The 20,579-nt window shown below is 47.8% G+C and overlaps 2 protein-coding genes across 5 annotated transcripts; one reads left to right on the top strand and one right to left on the bottom strand.

Annotated features, from left to right (window-relative positions):
• Nucleotides 1-5,829: 5,829 nt before the first annotated feature.
• Nucleotides 5,830-8,308, top strand: LOC124661562 (auxin-responsive protein IAA4-like). Of its 4 annotated transcripts, none has more exons than XM_047199424.1 (4): nucleotides 5,830-6,181; nucleotides 6,853-7,067; nucleotides 7,785-7,870; nucleotides 7,976-8,308. In XM_047199424.1, exons 1-4 carry the CDS (start codon nucleotides 5,964-5,966, stop codon nucleotides 8,123-8,125), a joined length of 669 nt encoding a protein of 222 aa, XP_047055380.1. In that variant the 5' UTR covers nucleotides 5,830-5,963; the 3' UTR covers nucleotides 8,126-8,308. The 4 variants fall into 4 exon arrangements, with proteins under 4 accessions (XP_047055380.1, XP_047055381.1, XP_047055382.1 ...); XM_047199425.1 differs by having other exon boundaries at nucleotides 5,832-6,181; nucleotides 6,856-7,067; XM_047199426.1 differs by having other exon boundaries at nucleotides 5,841-6,181; nucleotides 7,785-7,890.
• Nucleotides 8,309-17,470: 9,162 nt separating this feature from the next.
• Nucleotides 17,471-18,551, bottom strand: LOC124663725 (chitinase 10-like). Its single transcript, XM_047201399.1, has 2 exons — nucleotides 18,058-18,551; nucleotides 17,471-17,938 (listed from the first exon to the last, which is right to left on the bottom strand). The coding sequence occupies exons 1-2, from the start codon at nucleotides 18,549-18,551 to the stop codon at nucleotides 17,569-17,571; spliced, it is 864 nt and encodes a 287-aa protein (XP_047057355.1). The 3' UTR covers nucleotides 17,471-17,568.
• Between the last annotated feature and the right edge of the window lie 2,028 nt (nucleotides 18,552-20,579).

Below are 20,579 nucleotides of genomic sequence, written 5' to 3'. Positions count from 1 at the left end.
TTGCCACCAGTGGTGCTTTCTGAACGGGTGAGTCACTCTTTTGTCATTCGCGTACCTCTCCATTGCCGCCTTCATGACCATATCATCGTCTGCTCCACTCTGCCGTAACCCCTCTTCTTGGATGTAGTATCCATTGAACAGGGACACCTCCTTATTGTAGGCGTTCCAATGATCCTTCAGCTGCTTCGAGGTCCGATGATGGGCAGGATCCGAGGTAGAGTTGAAGGTTGTAGCTATCTGACCCCAAAAACTAGTGCCGGTCTTGCAATTACCGGCAACAGAGTCCTTGGAGCAGTTGGAGGTGGAGCAGTTGGAGGTGGTTGGGGGTATGGATACGGTGGCGGAGGGTATGAACCATATGGCGCCGGAGGTGGAGCGTATGGGCCATATGGCCCCGGAGGTGGTGTGCCGGAGGAGTACAAAACTCGGGGAAGCGGCGAAGAACCGACATTGGTGCGACGATGTGTCGGAGAGACACCATCGAGGTCTATTGGTGACCCGTCGTGGATCAGATCCGTGAACGTGGTGCAATCTGGTGGAGTCCAACCGGACATGGTGGAGAAGATTTGAGAGAGGGAAGGTGATGAATGGAGATGAAATGGGTGTGGATTGAGTGAAACCATATGGGGGTATTTATAGGGTTTTTGAACCAGCAACGGCTACCCAACAGCTAGCTGACTTGGACGAATCAGAGCGCGCCACATCAGCTAGCCGTTACTCACTACCGCCCCTCTCTCGCCGCTCTCGCCCGCCTCTAGCCCGCCTAACGCCCGCTCTCGCCCGCCCTCTCGCCCGCCCCGCTCTAGCCCCGTCCCGCCAACGCTGCCGCCTCGCTCCCGCCGCCCTCTCGCCTCGCTGTCGCCCCCAGCGCGGGCGGTAGCCGGGCGGCAGCGGGCGGTACCGCCCGGCGCCAGCCCCAGCGCCCCGCGCTCGCGTCCCGCCCCACTCCCGCCCGCCTCCCGCCCCGCCACGGGCGATAGCGCCCCCGCTATCGACCCCATTGGCACCAGCCTTATCACCTCTGCAGCTCATCCGGAGCAGGAAAACACTGTTGCTGTTGCTGGGCTGTCTCCTGTTCCTGCTAAAAGTCGGCGATTTGTGGTATAAAACAGCGCGCCCGTTGTCTGAACCACTACAAAGAAAGCCAATGGCAGCTGTGGTAGTAGCTGCCTATAGTTCCCTTTTTCCCTCCAGAATGCTGCTGGCTCACTCGATCACCTGGCCGTCTTGCCTCTCACAAAAGCAGGAGTAGCAGAGCGGGAGAGAGCTGGCCCCCGACTTTATGTTTCGCCTTGTCTCCTTGGGCAATCGGCAGCTAGCTTTCGACAACCGTATCAAACGCATAACTGCCATTAACCTCCTTTTTTAGGGTTAACCTCCTAATATATCCCCGACAGTTGTTAGTTGATATAAGATGGGATTGTCGCTAGTAATTGTCAGACTCGATCGAGCTGTTCACGAGAATGGATCATGAGACTCTTATCGTCAGCTGCCGGCCCGATCTTGGTGTTGGTAATTGTGGTGCAGCGGCTAGTCCAGCACGAGAATGTGTTCTGTGGACAAGGCCAACAACGATGCACTCATACTCCATCAGTACGGCCGCCCACTTTTCTGGCCTCATCAACCTTGCACAACATAGGAAATAATCACCATCATTGTGTGCCATCATCGTGACTGCGTGAGGAAGCAGCACGGTGTCTTTTTTTCGCCTCAAGATTTGCCTATGTGCGTGGAATGTGCTAATTAAAAGGTAAGCAGGCGGAAGAGGAGCACGCCTTTCTCTCGTGCATATGCCTGGTGTAAATTAGGAGTGCTGCTAAATGCTAATAGAGCCACACAGGCAGAGAAAGTAAGGGGATGGAAACTTGCTGATAAAGCGTGGGTGAAGTGCTCTGTGCTCTCCTTTGTCCCGTTCCTTCTCAGGAACGTTTTGCCTTTTCACCAAACGCCAAACAAACGAGTTGAAGACCATTCAGCCAGGGTTGCAAAGCGGCGCCCGACCCGCCTCGCTTCCTAGTAAAAACGGTCAGGTTAGTTGTATTTTTTAGATAAAATAATCTAATGCCTTTTCTCCCGTCTTGCCGATGCTCAGGTGGCACCGGAGGGCAAACCCTACCACCGCTGGGTAGCACCCGTCCCTTCCACTCTATCTCCCCCTCCATCGCAGGATGCGGCCGGGCAAAGCTCGCGTCGACGGCAATGGAGGCAATGTCTATCTCTGTTGTGCTGCCTCGTCGTGAGGGTCAGGGCGACACGATGGCGTGCGGAGTGCACACGATGGAGGCTGATGCGTGTGGTGAGCGTTCTGTTGCTCATGGTCTCGCATGGATGTAAGAGCCACGACTTTGGGACGCAGTGACGGTGTGAGGAGTTCTAGCCCTGGCATGCTACGACAGACGTGGAGTCGTTCGGCATGGGAGGCTTCCTCTGTCGAGCCCATGCTGGTTAGCGCTGAAGCCGGTAGTGGCGGATGCTCCTCTTCTTCGAGAGTGAGATTGGTGCCACTTCTTGCCTCTCTGGTGGTGTCTGGAGCACTTCTTCTTCGATGATCAGACCGGTGCCGCTTCTTTCCTCTTTAGTGTTGGTGTTCAAGCTTCCTAGTGCATCTTCGTCCTTCGTCCCAATCAGCCGACTACGGTTCAAAAGCATCGGTGTCATGGTGAAGGACTAGGGTGAAAGCCCCGCTCGGTGTCATCCGATGCGGACCACGGCGACGCCTGCAGATGCTGCTTCGCTCATGAAGTCGTTGTCTTGGTCCCAATCGTGTCGTCCTCTCCTCCAGTGTTGGGGGGAACCCTACGACTGGTCGTCGTTGTCTTCTTAAAGACGTTGTCTAGTCTACTTGGGGAGAGGACGATGCGACATTTGGAGGCTGGGTTAATGTGATGTGCTACAAATGTTGGTTTCTAGCTAGGGCATGGGTCTCTAGGGTGCCATGTATGACGTGGTTGATGCATCATGGTCGACGTCTTCCCCAAGTCCAAAGGATCCCACCTTTTACTTGATGATTCCTCTAGGCTCAAGAGGGAAGATACGTTGGTCCGGATTGCCTTGGAATCATGGTCTACCGGGTGTCTTACTTCGTTCGTGACGCGGTCCATAACCTATGTGATCCATCTCCTCACCACTCTTGGTAGGATCTTGAAACAAGACGAGTTATCATGATCGCGTCGTTTGTTTAGAGGGTGTGTTGTATGCCGCTTGGTGATGTATCGAGTTGGGTGCGTGGAGTTATAGCCTTTATGGCGTTGTATCGATCATCGGCCTTTCTTCTATAAGCTATAAATACGTGTTCCAGAGCGTATTCTAGAAAAAAAGAAAGTCGATTTAATTTGGACTAGATAATGCTTGTGCGGGTTTACGTGGGAAAAAGATCAAGTGGTAACAGGAGATACGGTGATGTCTTGATCCTAGTTTCCTTGGTCGCGCAGGAATCATTTACCACCACCATGTTTATTATCTTGTCCATGACGCTGTCTTGACCTGGAGGACGTACGTACCGATGTCGCTACCAAGAAGCAACCTCTCCACACGTACGCATGAACTTTAGCTACTAGGTCGCCGTCACGGGATGGCAATCTCCCCAGGCAATCTGGCGCGGCTGGATTGAAAAGAAAACCTGTCTTGTCTGGCCGGGCGGCCGGTCGATCGGTCGGGGAAGTCCGTGAGACGTGTCGGAACGGGCATTCGGAATACCACTCGACCTCGACGGAGGAGGTGAGCTTTGGATCGAGGACACTCTCCTGAGCGGGCGGAGGAGAGGAGAGTCGGTTTCAACGTTCCCTTTCAGCTGTCTCCCGGTGTCGCCGTCCTGTAGGCCTCTGCCGCGGCAGGGCGCTGCGCGAGTGTCAACACCACAAATCCGTGTCGCCTCCGTCCGTCGTCCGGTGAGTTAGGTCTCGTCTTTATGACCCACCGCCCGTGCGGCCGTTCCCAGTCGTGACTTGACGATCGGACTGCTAGTACAGTTTAGCCTGTGACTTGATCTCTACTGCACGTTCCGATTGTATGTACTACACTAGCAGCGTGTCGACCAATTCATATTCGATCTATAGGGGTAAATGTGTGTACGTATTTACGAGCGTCTGCGATTTTTTGGAAGAAAAGAGATCGATCGCTTATGTATATGGAATCACATCTGAGACACCCCCTTCCAGCCCCACACCCCTCTCTGAGGCGACACGGAGGGAAGGGGATCCTCCACCGCCGCCGGCCCCCTTTACCCACCCTCCATTAACCCCATCGCCGCTAGAGGAGCTCATCTGACGTGGCCTAGCATCTCGTCGCTTACAAATTTTGATCCTTTTACCGATACGAGCATTTTTGTCCAAGATCTCGTTGCAGACGTCGTTCTAGGAGTGGCATGCGACGAACGGCCACATAACCCAGCTAGGCAAGTCTTTCCACTTGCCGCGCCCATCCAGAAGCTCCAAGAACACCGCAACCATCTAGAGCCCATGCGACGAGAGCGATCAATGGCCGTCGGTGCTTCTAGCGCTCGCATCATCTTGGCTCTGGGATATGTTGTTCGGCGTACGGCCGATGCGTTCGGCTTGTGGCGCACATAATCTTCCTACGACCTCAGGGTGGTGGTGACGTCGTCGTCGCCACTGATGGCGGAGGACCATTGACGACACCAAGATCCACTTTCGCCAGCACATTAGGCCACGACGATTACGGCAATCAGACGCGATTTCATGACCCTGGCGGAGTTGGATATGTCAAGGTGGTTCAAAGTCCAGATGATATCCACGCTCATACTGAGCGAGGCCGCTAGGTGCTTGTGGTGGCAAGATCAAAAGGAATGGGGGGAGACGAATGTGTGACTATAACAATCACAACTTGATTTGCAACATTTGAAGCGGTTCTCACCAAATGGGGATGCCAACAGCTGACGTCATTCTTCACGACGCTCTTTTAGTTTCATGTCTCAGATTTTTTGGTGAAAAGTCTAGACCTGACCTTCGGTGCTTGTACCTGGCGGTGTTGACTCCTTGTCATTTTCTTGTTGACGGTATTAGACCTTCTCCAAGATGAAAATCTAGGAGAAGCTCTTTTTTTTTTTTTAAATAGAGGTGTCGTCACCGGTGGCGATGTTGTTGCTTCTGCGAGCCTCTCTTTGCTTCAACAGGGTCTTTCTTCATTATTTATATTTTTCGGATGTGTGTGTAATTAACATTATCTTGTTGTCCATATTCCCTTGATTAAAAAAATATTGTGCGTGCGTGTATGTGAGCAAGCTTGGCATTCATGATCAGGGGCGAAGAGGAGCAGGAGAGTCGTGTAGTCATGTGTTGGGTTTGGGGGCATCGATCGATCGCGGGAGATTTGGGTGGTGGTCACATCCCTTGCACTCGAGTGCATCCCCGCACCAACCCAACACGTCCGCTGTCATGGGGAGGCACCTACACAATAATCAATCCTTCTCATATCTTTGCTAACTTGTACTCTTTCTCGATGCATTCATGCTCTTCATTCATTAGTCGGAAACCGTGTGCTTTCGGATCTGGATTGTTCTCTACATCTCTTATGTTTAGGGAGGCGTATAAGCATCGGTCAGTTTAAAGAGGAACATGACGGATTTCTTATAACTTTTATTAAGAAAAGGCATGTTTTGTGTGTATCTGGTTTCAGCAAACCAGCTCTGTCCACCTATCACACACAAAAGAAGGAGCATCAAGTTTATTTGTTTGGAGGAAAGCGGTCACTTACAAAAAGAAGCCAAATTGTTCCATCACCGGCCCCCTTTAATGACTTTGTTTCTCTTATGTGAACTTTCTTCGAGCTCAGCCCTTTGGCTTTCTCGATACTACTCGCCACCATCTGTAATCTGTTCTGTATATAATACGCCTCTCCGGCTAGCACTCCCCCTCCCAGCCAAATCTGACGAGTAGTGCTGAGACCCATCCCCCTCCATTTCTGCATAAGCTATCCATCACCTACCTGGTGTGCAAACGGTGTGCATGCTAGGCATGGCGGAGTGCAAAGGCAGAAGCCAACACTCCCCATCCTCGTCCATGGACAGCAGCAATCACCCGGCGCTCTCCACCACGGCGTCGCCTTGCCGGCCGGACAGGCAGGACCTCAGCACCGACCTCCGGCTAGGACTTAGCCTCTCCACATCGCCCTCCTCGTCCTCCTCCTCCCTCCACGAGGCTGAGAGCATCATTTCTAACCCAAGGTCAGTTTCTTGCAATTGCAAACCCACCACATAATACCTTCTCCTATGTTCATTTCGATGCCATGTATATATATATACCTGTGTTAGATCATGCATGCATGGCAAGAACTTTTTGCTTGATTCATTATTAAGTTTGATGAATAAGATCGAACTGACCATTTCTTTTGTGATGGAAAAACATCATAAGATCAATTTGCAAGTTGTATACTTTCTTAACTTACCCTCTATAAAAACATATCTTGATCGCCGTATCATCTTTTTCTGTGAATGTTATTACTATAACTTTCCTCTTCAGTGGTTTTCAAAACCAAACATTGCAATTGTATACACAAAGGTCAAATTTTAGTGTACTTATCCCCCAGTAATATAAGCTCCTATGATGGGCTTGACCACTACATATACAGCGAGGGATACATGCAGTCAGATTTCCCAGTGTGCCAAAGTTTAATCCACCCTACCTTGTATTTCCCTAAAGATTGTTTAGCCTAGTTTGATCATTGTTATCTTCACAATAATTTTCGAATAAAAATTATCACTATTGTTATTACTTAGAATGTAAATTCTAGTTTACTCCGAATTTATTGCCAACAGTACCGTTGCTATCTAATTGGGTAACTTGTACTCATCATCTACATTAACTGAAAATGCTTTCAACAAAAACGGGTGATCAGCAGGAACCAAGTACTCTTCAATTGGCCGCCCATCAAACCGTTCCTCCGGAGCGCTCTTGCAGCATCGGCTAGCAGGCACCGGCTGCAGCGCACACTGTTTGTCAAGGTATACATGGAGGGTCTTCCAATCGGCAGGAAGCTGGATTTGCTTTTGCTGGTTGGCTACGAAAGCCTCCTCGTCAAGCTCTGCCACATGTTTAAGACCCCCATCACCTGTAAGTCAGAATCTTGGTACGAATTCCTGAAAATTAGCCTTGTAGGATTATTTGGTAATAATCCAGCAAAGGGGGTTATTCCTCCAGCAGTATTGGCCGTTTGAAAAGGAGGAAGATATTTCTCTTACTTTCACGTCCATTTTACCAAGTGGTCCTGCCAGAGACAAAAACTTTCATGAATAACCATAAAGATGGTATTCTTCAAAAGTAAGAAATATTAAATAAATAAATAAGGAGTCAATGATTTCAATGACAAACAAAGAAGTGCTCCACCACCGAACTATTAGCACATTGCACGCGAGGCCTGCTACTCCAAAAGCGAAAAATACCGCTTCTCTTTCCTTTTGACATGCCACTGCCACATAGAAACCAACTGCATTAGCAAAGATTTAAGGTTAAGGAATTGGATAGAATAGAATAGAAGGATGCAAACACATGATCTAGAGCACCATATCAATGTAGAATTGAATAGATTTCTACTAACTTGTCGATGAACGACACTTCCATTAGGAATCCTATGACCCTAGCTCTTATCGAGATACCAGCAACAAGTATCATCCCTGCAGCAGATTCTAAATTTTTTGATCTTAATAGTTCTAGTCTGACACATCAATTTGATACATTAATTCAATCCACATGGTTACATCTTTCCTTGTCATGACTTAAATATGGAAAATCTTGTCAGATTCTGTACAATGACATATTTGATTTTATTAGATGCTGCCGTATACCATCAACAAGTTCCTGCCGTGAAGGCTGCTCATATTCTCACCTATGAAGACCAGGATGGTGACTGGATGATGGTTGGTGACGTACCCTGGGAGTATGTGTCTGCATTATTTACATGATTAGTCGGTGTTTCATTATTTGGTTTAACTAATCTCAATTTATTTTTGCTGCTTTTGCAGGCTATTCCTGACCAGTGTAAAGAAACTAAAGATCACAAGAGTGGGATAATGCTAAGTAGCAAGCTTGATTCATGTGGCTCACTATATTTTTTGTTTTGTTCTCTTTTCGGTAGATTAGTTGAGAAATATTTAATTGAAAGCAGATGTTAATCTGTGGTTATACTAACTGTGTGCAGTATACAACTTCCACCTTCCTGCCTTATATGCCTTATAATTACTTCAAATACTCTCATTCTTTTTGTTGTTTCATTGCCTGGCTTGTAATACCATTCCACCTTGGTGGATCAAATTTGTGGCATCTATCTTGTCTTGCCAGTAAAGAGTATTTCCCAAGCTTCCATGGGTTTTCGAGTTTTACTGTTCGTGCTAAATTGATTATAGTTTACTAATAAGGATCATATTTAGATTGTATAGGAGAATGAGCTTTTCTATTTTGCAGTCTGCATGTTCGCTGAAAATATTTACTAAAACATAACACAAAAGTCTAGGCACTTTTCACTTTTCAGCATGGGTTGGAACAGCTTCTTTCGCTTGCATTAACTGTTTTATATCAAGATTTTTTTATATTTTACACTTAATACTCATCTCTGTGAGAAAAATTTAGTACTAGAAGACTCAGAAACACTAAGACTATGCATGCGTCTGAAGAAGAAAAGAAATAATACCAAAAGAACATGACGCTGGTACTCTTTGAGTTGCAGGATAGTACTGTCCACGAGTCCATCTGAAAAGAGCCCATCTAAAATGCCTACTTCACAGCTCTTTGTTCGATCTTAAATCAACAATTCCCTGTGATTCCACTGTACAAAGATGAAAAATTCATAACCTAGGAAAAACAAAGCTTAAATGAAGTCAATATACTTACCAGATGTTACACTTAATAATCCTTTAATTTCAGCTTAACATGTATCACGCAGAACAAAGAAATAATTATCCACGGAACCACAAACAATGATGTGCTTCTTTGCAGTAGTAATCCAACTGTGAAGAAAAGTATTGACAACATGAAGACCACATGTTATTTTACAAACATGGTTTTTAGTGTGTTTGGCTCTCACTAATATCCTATGGAACTTGTCAACAAATGTTTCATCCTATATGATTTAATCATTCCCTAGGGGCTCTTTGTTAGTTTGTTCATGCCACTTCTCCTTTCTGTTGTTGGAAGGAACCCAAAGTCTTATGTACCACAAGCACCACACGAGCTTTCATGCTTGATTACTTCACCCAGCATTCGGTGAGATCATGTAAACCTAGCCTTCCGTTGCCTGATGGGAGTCCCGAAGCATTGAGAACAGTCCTATTCTCCAGGTTGACTAAGCTACACCCCTTTTCCTTCCTTACTTCCTGGGACACCATCCATCTCCTCACCTCCTTTGCCTCATCGAGTCTTCCATGCGACGCATAGATGTTGGCGAGCAGAACATAGTTCCCGGCTTTACCCGGTTCAATCTCAAACAGGTTCTCAGCAACCTCCTTTCCCAGCTCAAGGTCCCCACAACTCAAGCAAGCTGCAAGTAGAGCTCCTAGGACTGAAGCATCTGGCCTAACTGGCATCTCATCAATGAATTGCTTGGCCTCGGCAAGAAGGCCAGCTCGTCCAAACATGTCGACCATGCAACAATAGTGCTCACTCCTAGGCGTGAGCTTATAAACCTTAGTCATCAAACCGAAGTACTTGCGCCCTAGCTCAACAAGTCCGCTATGGCTGCAAGAAGAGAGAACACTAACAAACGTGATATGGTCCGGCATGATGCCCTTCTCCATCAATATCTCGAACAGATTGATAGCCTGGCGTCCTTGTCCATGCTGCTGAAATGCTGTGATCATGGCGGTCCACGACATTATAGACAAGTGACCTTGTGCTGCCTCGAACACCCTGCGAGCATCATCCAAACAGCCAGATTTGGAATACATGCTGATGAGCGACCTAGCAACTACCTGGCTGACCACGAATCCTGCCTTTTCGACAGCCGCATGTAAGCTTGCTCCGAAATCCCATGCTGCCAGGCACGCTGTAGCTTGCAACACAGTAGCAAATGACACATCGTCAGGCAAGACCGCACCCCTGACCATGGACCGGAACATTCTGCAGGCTTTCTCAAAGTGGTTCTCATGGATACAACCAAGAATGACGATGTTCCATGTGAAGACATCCCTGCAGTCTGCACCATCGAACAGGGCCAAAGCTTCCTGGGAGCAGTCGCATTTCGTGTACATGTCAAGAAGGGCGTTGGTGACACACACGGCACTGACATCCAAGCCCACCTTAATGATGCAGGCATGCACCTGCCGACCGAAATTCTCAGTCCTAGCACCGGCGCAGGCGCTCAGTGCACCCGACATGGTCACCTGGTCCAGCTGTAGACTGTGCCCCACTGACGCCAGCTCCCTGAACACTCGTAGCGCCTCAAGATGCATTCCACTCCTGGTGTATCCGACGAGGAGCGCGTTCCAGGACGCCAGGTTCCGGTGCGGCATTTCGTCGAACACCCTGGCGGACGACGACATGTCTCCGCCCGCGGCGTACGCGTGCACCAGTCCGGTGTACACGAAGAAGTCGGCGAGCGAGGCGATCTTGGCGGCGCACGCGTGCACCTGGCGGCCGTGGACTGGCGGGAGCCCCGCGCAGGCGGCGAGGACGGCGGAGATGACGTGGGGGTTGGGGCGCAGAGCAGGGCGGGAGGAGGACAGGAGCTCGCGGGAGAAGAGGGAGAAGGCGAGGGCGGGGTGAGGGCGCGCCAGGCGGGAGATGAGCGCGGAGTAGGTGCGTAGGCTGGCGGCGGCGGAGAGATGGTGGGCGCGGAAGGCGCGGAGCGCGGCGTCGAGACGGCCTGTGGCGGCGTAGAGGGAGACGAGCTGAGTGAGGAAGACCGGGTGGCAGAGGCGGCCGGAGACGAGGAGGCGGGCGTGGTGCTGCGGTGAGTGCGCGGGGCTGGTTGGCCGGCGCGCCTCGCTGCCTCGGCAAGAAGGGTTGTCAGCGTGTGGACGCTGGTCACGGCCATGTGACATGGACGACGCGTCGGCTGGTGGCGCTCCGCGCTCGCGATGCTGCTGCCCCAGCTCGCTGGTGGGGTGTTGTAGGAGAAATGCAATCTCTGATGTAAGAAGGCACCCGGCAAAATCGTAGCCATTCAAATTCTGGAGATTCGTGCAAAGAATCTTACAGTCTCACCCCCATTTCCTCAACCATTTTACAGATCACCTCTCAGATTTTCAGGCTATTACACATTTCATCTCAGTTTCTCTTATCACATTGAGAAAACTACAATTATCTTTGGTATCAACCAGAATAATTCTTCAGTGATTATTCAACTATTATTCATACCAGTTCAAACAATATCTCAAACTTTTTTCACAGGATATAAACAATATTCATACAAGTTATGTATAGGTTTGATCCAAAACTCATAATAAATTTTGTTTCACGCAAACTTCTATTCATAATATATATAAAATTCCGTTGAAGGTGAGGATAGTTCACAATCACATCATTCACACTAGATCATAAAGCCCTCCCCAAATCCGTAAAAGATTAAAGCATGTTTCAGCAATATTCATCTAAATTTCATATAATATTTTCCCCCAATATATCCAACAATATTCATACAAGTTCTATAAATGTTTCTGCCCAGGATCATTCTTAATTCATACTCCCTCCGTTTCAATCTATAGTGCCTATAGATTTTCTGCATTTGTTTTATAATATAAGAGTAGATCCGTGTTTATTTGCAAAGAACCCCTTCCACCGAGATGAGCTGAAAAGCTGGAAATAAGGAAACGAACTAATCCCGTGCATAAAATCTGGGAACCTCCTCTATCAAACGTCTCTCTCTCTCTCTCTCTCTCTCTCTCTCTCTCTCTCTCTCTCTCTCTCTCTCTCTCTCTCTCTCTCTCTCGTAGGGTCCCTCACGCATCTTCTCTCATCGATGAAGGAGGACACCGTCGTGGCCGACGTTCCCATCGATGAGGCCGTGGCCGACGTTCCCATGGATGAGGCCGCGCTCGATGGATCCATTGTTGAAGAGGAGGAGGCCGGGCCCGACGGATCCATAGTTGCAGAGGAGGAGGCCGCGTGCCGACGTCATCATTGTTGAGGAGGAGGAGGCCGGGCCCGACGGATCCATAGTTGCAGAGGAGGAGGCCGCGCGCCGACGTCATCATTGTTGAGGAGGAGGAGGCCGCGCCCGACGTCACCATTGTTGAGGAGGAGGAGGAGGCCGCACCCGACGTCACCATTATTCAGGAGGACAAGGTGGCGCCCGACGGGTCCATAGTTGCAGAGGAGGAGGTGCCATGCCTAGTGTGCCATCAATTACCGGGCACAATCAACGACTTCCCCAAATGGATCAACCAAGTGGCAATGCACAAGTGTGCCGGCTGCTGCAGGGAGATGCGCGACTATTTCTAAAGAAGCTCGGATGGATCGTCGATGAACAGCTACTACGGCGACGAAGAAGAAGAAGACAATGGAAGTGACCCGGATAAATACAGATAGGAGAAGACGACTGTATCATGAATAAATTGTTTCCATCAAAACATTAGTCGGTTTGATCTATTTTGAATAAATGTAATCGTTCTGCTTTTGTATTATGTTGAATCATTTTTCTTTATCGATTTTGTTGAGATTGGGGCAGAGGTCATGTTTAACGGATTACATAACTTCAATAGAGGAGTAAAGCAACAAAAAGACACCAATTTCATTAACCTTAGATTACAAATAAAGTTTGAGCGTACAAGACTCAAATTTAGGAGTAAATCAACAAAACTTCAAAGCAAATTTAAGACTTCAAAATCATAGGCCTATGCTGATACTCCCACTAAGCATCGGGCAAGGAATCGATCGCCCACTTCACTAAATTAGTAGTACATTTAAATGTCACCGGGAAAGTTTCGAGCCTCTGTAGAACCTTCTTTCGCATGTGGGGGACTTTATATCGGTTCCCTCCATTATCCCTAAGTACTTCAACCATACAAGCTTGCAACATCAGGAAGATTATGTTGCTGCGCCCAGCTGGGTACTCGTTGAAGGCCTACTTCACCTTCAGGATAATGTCATTAAAAGAACCTGCACAAATATTCAATACTCATTGCAGCGTACATGAAAGCAACTTAATCAACACCAGAATCATTACAGCGCTTCACAAAATACCTGGAGATAGCTTGTGAAAGATTGATTGGTGCGCTGCAAAAAAAACCTAAATCAAGGATATTAAGGTCAGGGGAATTCGGAGGCTGGCATGTGAGACCAATATCCCAACCATCATCTTGAGCCGCTGCGGCAAATTCTGGGTCATCCACAGGGTGCCATGCTGAGATGCAGGCCATCTCTGCTTGATAGCGGGAAGCAAAAAATTAATCATATACTCCCGGCTTACACTTTGGGTAACCACCAGTAGTATTTTTGTGACCTACACAATGATCACCATGTCAATAAAATCCAACTACCGAACATACAAATAGTACATGTAATTTTTTTGAAGTCCTTACAATTGTTCCAGCATCTCTATGCTTGCTTTTTCTCTTTGCCGCTTCTTGGTACGTAAAAGGCCATATTCCAAGTTTTCCATCAAAAACCACATTGCCATTAGCATCAAAGCGTGGACGAGCGACCGCTGCCAAGAATATGACCTACATAATAACATGACCATGGCATTATTGACAATACACATTTAAAACCATAAAAACACCTTTAGAATTAGGCTTACTTTCTCAATGAAGTTTTTGCTTTGCGTGCTACGGAATGGATCCTCTTCTCCAAGGGCCAAGTAATAATTTTGGCTACCGCGTGTGCAGTAAAACCATTTCTCATCAATGTGAATGACATTATACATTTCTTTAAAAGTAGAGTCCTCAAAGTCTATAATGTTTTCAAGCATGGACAAACAAAATCTTAGACGGGCTACCTTATTAGCATCCATGAGCGTGGACTTGATGGCATTCGTGTGACGCCTAAACAAGCCCTCGTTCAAACGATGCCATAATATACTCACCGACATGTTCAGTTCAATTGCTAAATCATGAACTTACTCAAATCCACATGTGTGATAGCCTCCGGATCAAAAGGTATTTTCTTCCGTCCAGAATTTTCACGTTTGCTTTCTAATCCATCCAGACCTAGTGTTTTGCATTTTGTCCACCAATCCACCAATATACTTACAGGGATCTTTGTTAGTGAAGACACTTCCTCAGACACCCCTCTACTTAACACCCCAGCAGTGGTCCTCTCTAGAAGCATTACATACGCAGCCTGTTCTGATGGAGTTTGTACTAATTTATTTTTCTCTTCAACGTACCATTGGTATATGCGGGATGTAGTAAACAAACTACTCTGATGGAGTATAAAAAATGCAGTGCAAACATACTCTGCAGTAAACTGATTGAATATACCACTGGCTTCTCCATTATCCACGGCTTCCTCATTGTCTCCTTCCTGATATTCATGATGTACATGTCCTTCGCTCTCGATGGATCCATCACCTGCATTGACGTGTAAGGAATCAAGTTAACACTACAACACCTACTGATAAAACTACTCCTAGCAGTACTAGCACATGATCAGATTAGAAAAATGTAGCAGGAGTATCACATGATGAAACTGAATTTGATAAAACTAGCAGTACTAGCACCTACTGATAAAATGTAGACATGATCACTATACTAGTAGTACTAGCACCTAGTGATATACTACCAGGAGAATACATGATTAGGAGTATCACATGATGAAATTGAATTTGATAAAACTACCAGGAGTATACATGATCACTATACTGATAAAACTATAATACTAGCACATGATAAAACTAGCACATGATCAGATTAGAAAAATGTAGACATGATCACTAGTAGTACTAGCACATGATAAAACTGAAAAAACTAGCACATGATAAAACTGAATTTGATAAACCTAGCACATGAAATATAGACGTGCTTGCGGTACAACTTCTACTGATCATGTGAGACGAATACTACTCCTAGTAAAACTTAAATTTAACACATGAAATTTCACACATGAATTCGGAGGCTTCCATGTGAGAGGAATACTACACCTAGTGCTCATTCGGAGTACAAAACAACACTTGCACAAATCAGATTACACCGAGTAAAAACTAGCACTTGCACAAATCAGATAGGTACACATTCGGAGTAAGAGGCATGCAAGATACTCTGAGTAAGAGATGTTCACATTCGGAGTAAGAGAGGTTCACATTCGGAGTAAGAGAGGTACACATTCGGAGTAACCAAAAAATATCAGCGTAACCTGGCCATTCACGTGACCTCTCTGTCCGGCGTCGTGGTGATCATGATCTTCTCCACCTTCGACATGGTTTGATCGGTTTCTTGGCCATGCGCAGATCTTACACCGCCGGCCATGCCGAGCCTTCTGCCACGGCGCCGAGCAGACGCTTGCATGACTTCTTCATCTACGAGGATACATAACCGACATCAGATGAATAGAATGACAAAACGAATCAATTGAGTATTAAAAGAAGGAGTGAAAGTACTTGAACCTGGATCCATTACGATGAACTCGTAGTCATAGTTCAGACCCCCAGCATCCTCCTCCGCCTCCTCGTGGAGAGCATCCCAGTTGATCCACCCCGAGCCGCCAGAAGCCTTGTGAGATGACGATATGCCAATAGGGATCCGGGAAAGTGAAGACGATGGCGAGCGATCAGATGGCCATGGCGATGGGCACTCTTTATAGCCCGTCCTCCTTGATTCGAAGTTGAAAATTTCGGATGATTGGCGCCCTTGCGTTTCCCTCCATTGCTGAAAATTTTGAAGAAAATTTCGGTTTTGGGTGAAGTCTACCCTGCGTATGCGTGTGGGAGAGAGGGGGAAGCCGGGGAAGAGAATCGGCGGGTATAGGGATCGAGGGATCGGGAGATTTTCTTTAACGACATAGCAATTTCCAAGTTTCTGTTTTCACTTTCCTTATTTCTCTCCTATTTCTGAGATCGTGGTTGGACTCTTTAGGGGGTTTTTGTTAAAAAATGACTTGCTCTAATTACCGTGCAGAAAATCTATAGGCACTATAGATTGAAACGGAGGGATTATAAATTTATAGAAATTTATTCTGTTTTGTTTCACTCAATAATGACAGCAAATCTAAAATAAAATCCATGAAAAATTTGAAGTTAGATGCAAGATTCATACACTCTAACTTGGAAAAAAGATATACATACTTCATAGAACAAACAAGTTAAATCCATCGCATGATCCATGATTCAACATAGTTTCGTACAAGATTCAATCCATGATTCAACACACTTTCATACAAGATTTGGTGGATCAGTTTAACATCCAAAGAAATGGTAGACAAACCCTATCAAATTTCGGACCCGGAACAATCCCTAGAAAATCCTCCGAGAACCTAGGAAGAAACAAAGAGAAGTCAAGCTATTAAAATTTTTGCAGGTCAGAGCATGTGCAGCCCACATCCGGGAGCACGAGGGATCCCCGCATGTCTCCTGCCGGTCATCGTCGTGGCAGGAGGCAAGCTCTCGAAGGCGTCACGCGAGGTCGTTGGCGGAGGGGCGGTCGTCTGCAGGGAAGCCGCAGATCCCCTTTTGCTGTCCTTCGCCTGTCATGTTGCTCGAGCATCACAAGAGGGCACCGCGTTGGAGGGGCGATGGCGGTGGAGGGGTGGAGAGGGGGCGGCAGCGCTGGAGGGGTGGGGAGGGGCGGGTCTGGGGAAATGAGGATTAGGGTTAGTCTGGATGGTTCTGGGTTATCTACTCTAGTGCTGATGATTTCGAACTTTGTGGAGGGCTAAAATGTAAGTGTATATCCTTTGACTTTGTGGACTTTGCACGGATCTCCAACAAAACATGCGATAGTGCCAGGGTGCCTTCCGTCGTGTGGAAAATCCGCACCCGGTGTTCTAGCTGCTAGCGCGGTTCGTAGTGATAGTCTCTCCCTTTTAAATTAAGGGAGCGCCTAGATATCAGACGAGACTTAGCTATTCCATTTACATACGTAACCGAGTAACCGAGAACTCAGTTATAACTTATAAACCATGTCCAAATGAGAAAATATGATCATATATGTAAATGAGTAAATATTAGTGAAATATCAGTTGCAACTAGTATCCAACCAGAAAATTCTAATTACAACCCGTGCGCAACTTCGAAAATATTAGTTGCAATCCATGCGCAACCAACAAAATATGAGTTTCAACCTATATGCAACTAAAAAAATATTAGTTGCAACCCGTGTCCAGCTGAAAAATTATGAGTTTCAACTCGCGTGCAAGTAAGAAATACCAGTTGCATCCCAGTTGCACTTTCCATATTAGCACGGATCACGAAACAAATCAAATGATTAATAAATCGACTTAGATTTAATATTCAAAAGTTCCTATCCGATTTTTGTTTCTTCCTGCAAACATCATGCGCCTGATTTCTAGCAAAACCATAAAATTAATCTATTCTATATATGATTTTGGAGCGGCATTTGAGAAGCACTTCAACTAATTTGCTCAAAGCAAAAGATTAACAACTCAAAAGTTCCTATCCCTTGACAAGAAGTTGTCAACTAGTGATTTGGACACAAGGGCGAGACCATTCGATCGGATAAATGGGAGCTTATCATGAGTATGGCAGCTGGTGCGCGCAGTCGAGGTTGGAGCCGACGTCTACGCCGAGGACCTGGCAGTACCTCCGGTAGAAGCCGATCCGGCTGTTGACCCGCGCGTCATTGGCGATGTTGCACTCGAGGCCACCGTTGACGATGTTGGTGACGAGCCCGAAGCCGGCCGTGCGGTTGGCGGCGGCGTCCGCCGCGCTGGGGCAGTACTCGCCGACTATGACCTGGTGGCACGACGGCTTGGGCTGCCTGGGCGTCATCCAGAACCACAGCGCCGTCTGGAACGCCGTGTCGGAGCAGTTGGCCACCTGCTCTGGGTTGCGCAGCCCGTCGAAGCCCAGGGCCTGCCCCGCTGGCCCGTAGTTGAAGTTCCTGTGTGGTTGACCAATATCCATTCAGATCGAGATGAACTATAAATGGCGCGAAATCCTAGCGTTGCAACGGCCGGCAAGTGAATTCGCTCTGTGATGAGATGAGGTGATGAGGATTACCATGAGAGTTGGATGGGTCCTCTGCCGTGGTAGGACTTGCCGGGGTAGCACGGCCACTGCTTGTCCGTGGCGTCGCAGTAGCTGCTCTGCGGGCTGATCTCCTCCTTGAAACACAGGCCCCACGAGTACGGGCCGTCCGGCGCCGTCGCCCACCCTCCCGTCGTCTCGTGGGAGATCTGCGCCAGGAAGGCGGCGATCTCGCGCTTGCGCGTGACGAGGTCGCCGGCGCCGCCGAACTTGGGAAACTTCCTGGTAGCACGGATGAAAGACGCGTAGGTGTAAAACCCCTTGGCTGGGCAGGCCGCGTCGTCCTTGTGCAGGAACAGCGAGGAATACAGCTCCTCGCTCACGATCGACGCCACCGTGCTGCACTGACCGGCGCCGTACCGTGCCTCCGCGACGCCGGCGCAAGCGCCGGCCGTCAGGAACACCGCAACAGCGAGGACGGAACGGAGGTTGTCGCGCGCCGAGGTCCGGGAGTGATATGGCGCCATTGCTGGAAGCTAGCTTGAGTGCTGTGTTGGCTCGACATGGGTGCACGGCATGTGCGTTTTATACGGCATGTGCGTTTTACCGTGGAGCACTGGGGGAGCTTGTGAGTGTGGCGACGTATGGATGAGACAGCAGCGGCCGGCAGTGGTGGGCGCGGGTAAGCCATGCGCGCGGTGGCTAGCTAGCTAGTGCCATGACCGTCGTCAAAGCTTTCCGACCACGCCACAACACCATTGTTTGACTTGATCTTGTCAGAGCCAGGAAACGATCGTGCGAGCCGGCCTGGGTCTGACTGGGACGTCGCACCGACGGAGCGGTCGTCAGTCTGACCAGGAAACGGCCATGGACATCCAAACCAAACACAATCAACTTACATCCAAACCAAACACACACAATAAACTTAGGCCATCTTTAGTGGCCCGACGGATTTCAGTCACAAAAATAACAAGGTGTGTTCGTTTACGTCGGGCTGCAGAAGCGAAATTGACCGTCTGATCATGGTTGTCTGTTTGCGTCTAGAGGTGCCCCAGCGACCTAACATATTTTGTCCGACGAGGCTAGTTTGGGGTTTTCCACCAAAATTGCGCAACATATGAAACAAATTGGCCATGCAATTCTAAATTCTTTATTATTATGTCCAAATAAATGCCAAGGTCTACATGCATTGTCATGCATGAAAATACATAGAGCCTAGTTCACAATTGATAAATGAAAATAGATGAGATTGACTACTAGAATGATGGCCAGCTAATGTCTACTGATGGTCAATCAAATTTTTCTGTAGACGTTTGGAAATATTATTGTGGAGATTTCAATGTTTATTCAGAAACTCCTCCAAGGTTTCTGCCTCAGTGTTTGGTTGAACCAACTCACCTTGAAAGTCACCACGCGTGTTCATTGCGGCCCTCACGACGCTCTCGACGATCATGTTGTGCATGGTGACACAACATGGCATCACCTCATGCATGGTCTCAAGAGACCATGATCTAGCTGGGTGACGAACAATAGCCTACTGAGCTTGCAGCACACCAAATGCATGCTCCACATCTTTCATGCAAGTCTCTTGCATCTTAGCAAACCTCTTATCTTTCTTCGTTTGAGGATTACAGACTATCTTCACTAGTGTGGTCAAGTCAGGATAAATCCATCAGCAAGATAATATGACTTGTCATATGCATTGACATTGATCTCATAACTCACCATAGGAGCAGTAACTTCTATAAGCCGGTTGAACCGGAGAGCAGTTGAGAACATTGATGTCATTGTGGGAACCGGCCATGTCAAAAAAAGAGTGCCAAATACACAAATCTCGTGATGACACTGCCTAAGAATAATAGTGCATCCAAGGAGGCCGCAACAACCATGAGTTGCGATGTCTCGTCAGACTCCTCGTCAGAAGAGTTGTCAATGCATTCCCTACGGAGCCTCTCGAGCGACTGTCTGCCATCTGCGGGGCACCAATAGTGGATCAATAGTAAGTCAAGTTGGCGCAAAATGGTCGGAAATGGCGTCCAAAAATTTGTCGGGATCGTATCGGGCAATTTACCGAGCATGTCCTAGGCGTCAAGGCCGTCAGGCGCTCCTTGCAGATGTGTGGTCAACATAGACTCGAGAGATGCGGGCAAGTCCTCTCCACTAACCTAGCTCTGAGCATGTACTCTAGCGAGGCGTGGCACGGAGAGACCTGGTCAACTATGGCGGTGTGGCGTGGCGGTGGCGGCGTCACCCTAGGGCTGCAGATAAGCAGAGGGGACACGAGGGAAGGTTGTTCGATTTTGTGGTCCTTGGCGTGCGGGGCCAGCTAGAAATACAAGGTCACACGCAATGTTCACGCCGACGCATTGGCGACGCAAATTTTAGCTGCGTTTGCTTCCTCGAAACAATCCGATCATTTTGCGTTGGACCGCTAGGCTGGAGTGCAGAACCATTTTTGGATCGCGCTTTCGCCCTTACTAGCACAGCTGATTGCTTCCTTATTTTTTTCTTGGTTGAATTGGCTCTTTACTTGATGACTTGTTTCGTCTTCTTGC

Source organism: Lolium rigidum, chromosome 6 (assembly GCF_022539505.1).
Source record: "Lolium rigidum isolate FL_2022 chromosome 6, APGP_CSIRO_Lrig_0.1, whole genome shotgun sequence".
NCBI classification, from domain to species: Eukaryota; Viridiplantae; Streptophyta; class Magnoliopsida; order Poales; family Poaceae; genus Lolium; species Lolium rigidum.
Note: the sequence above shows the minus strand (reverse complement) of the source record. Positions and strands in the feature narration are given on the sequence as shown.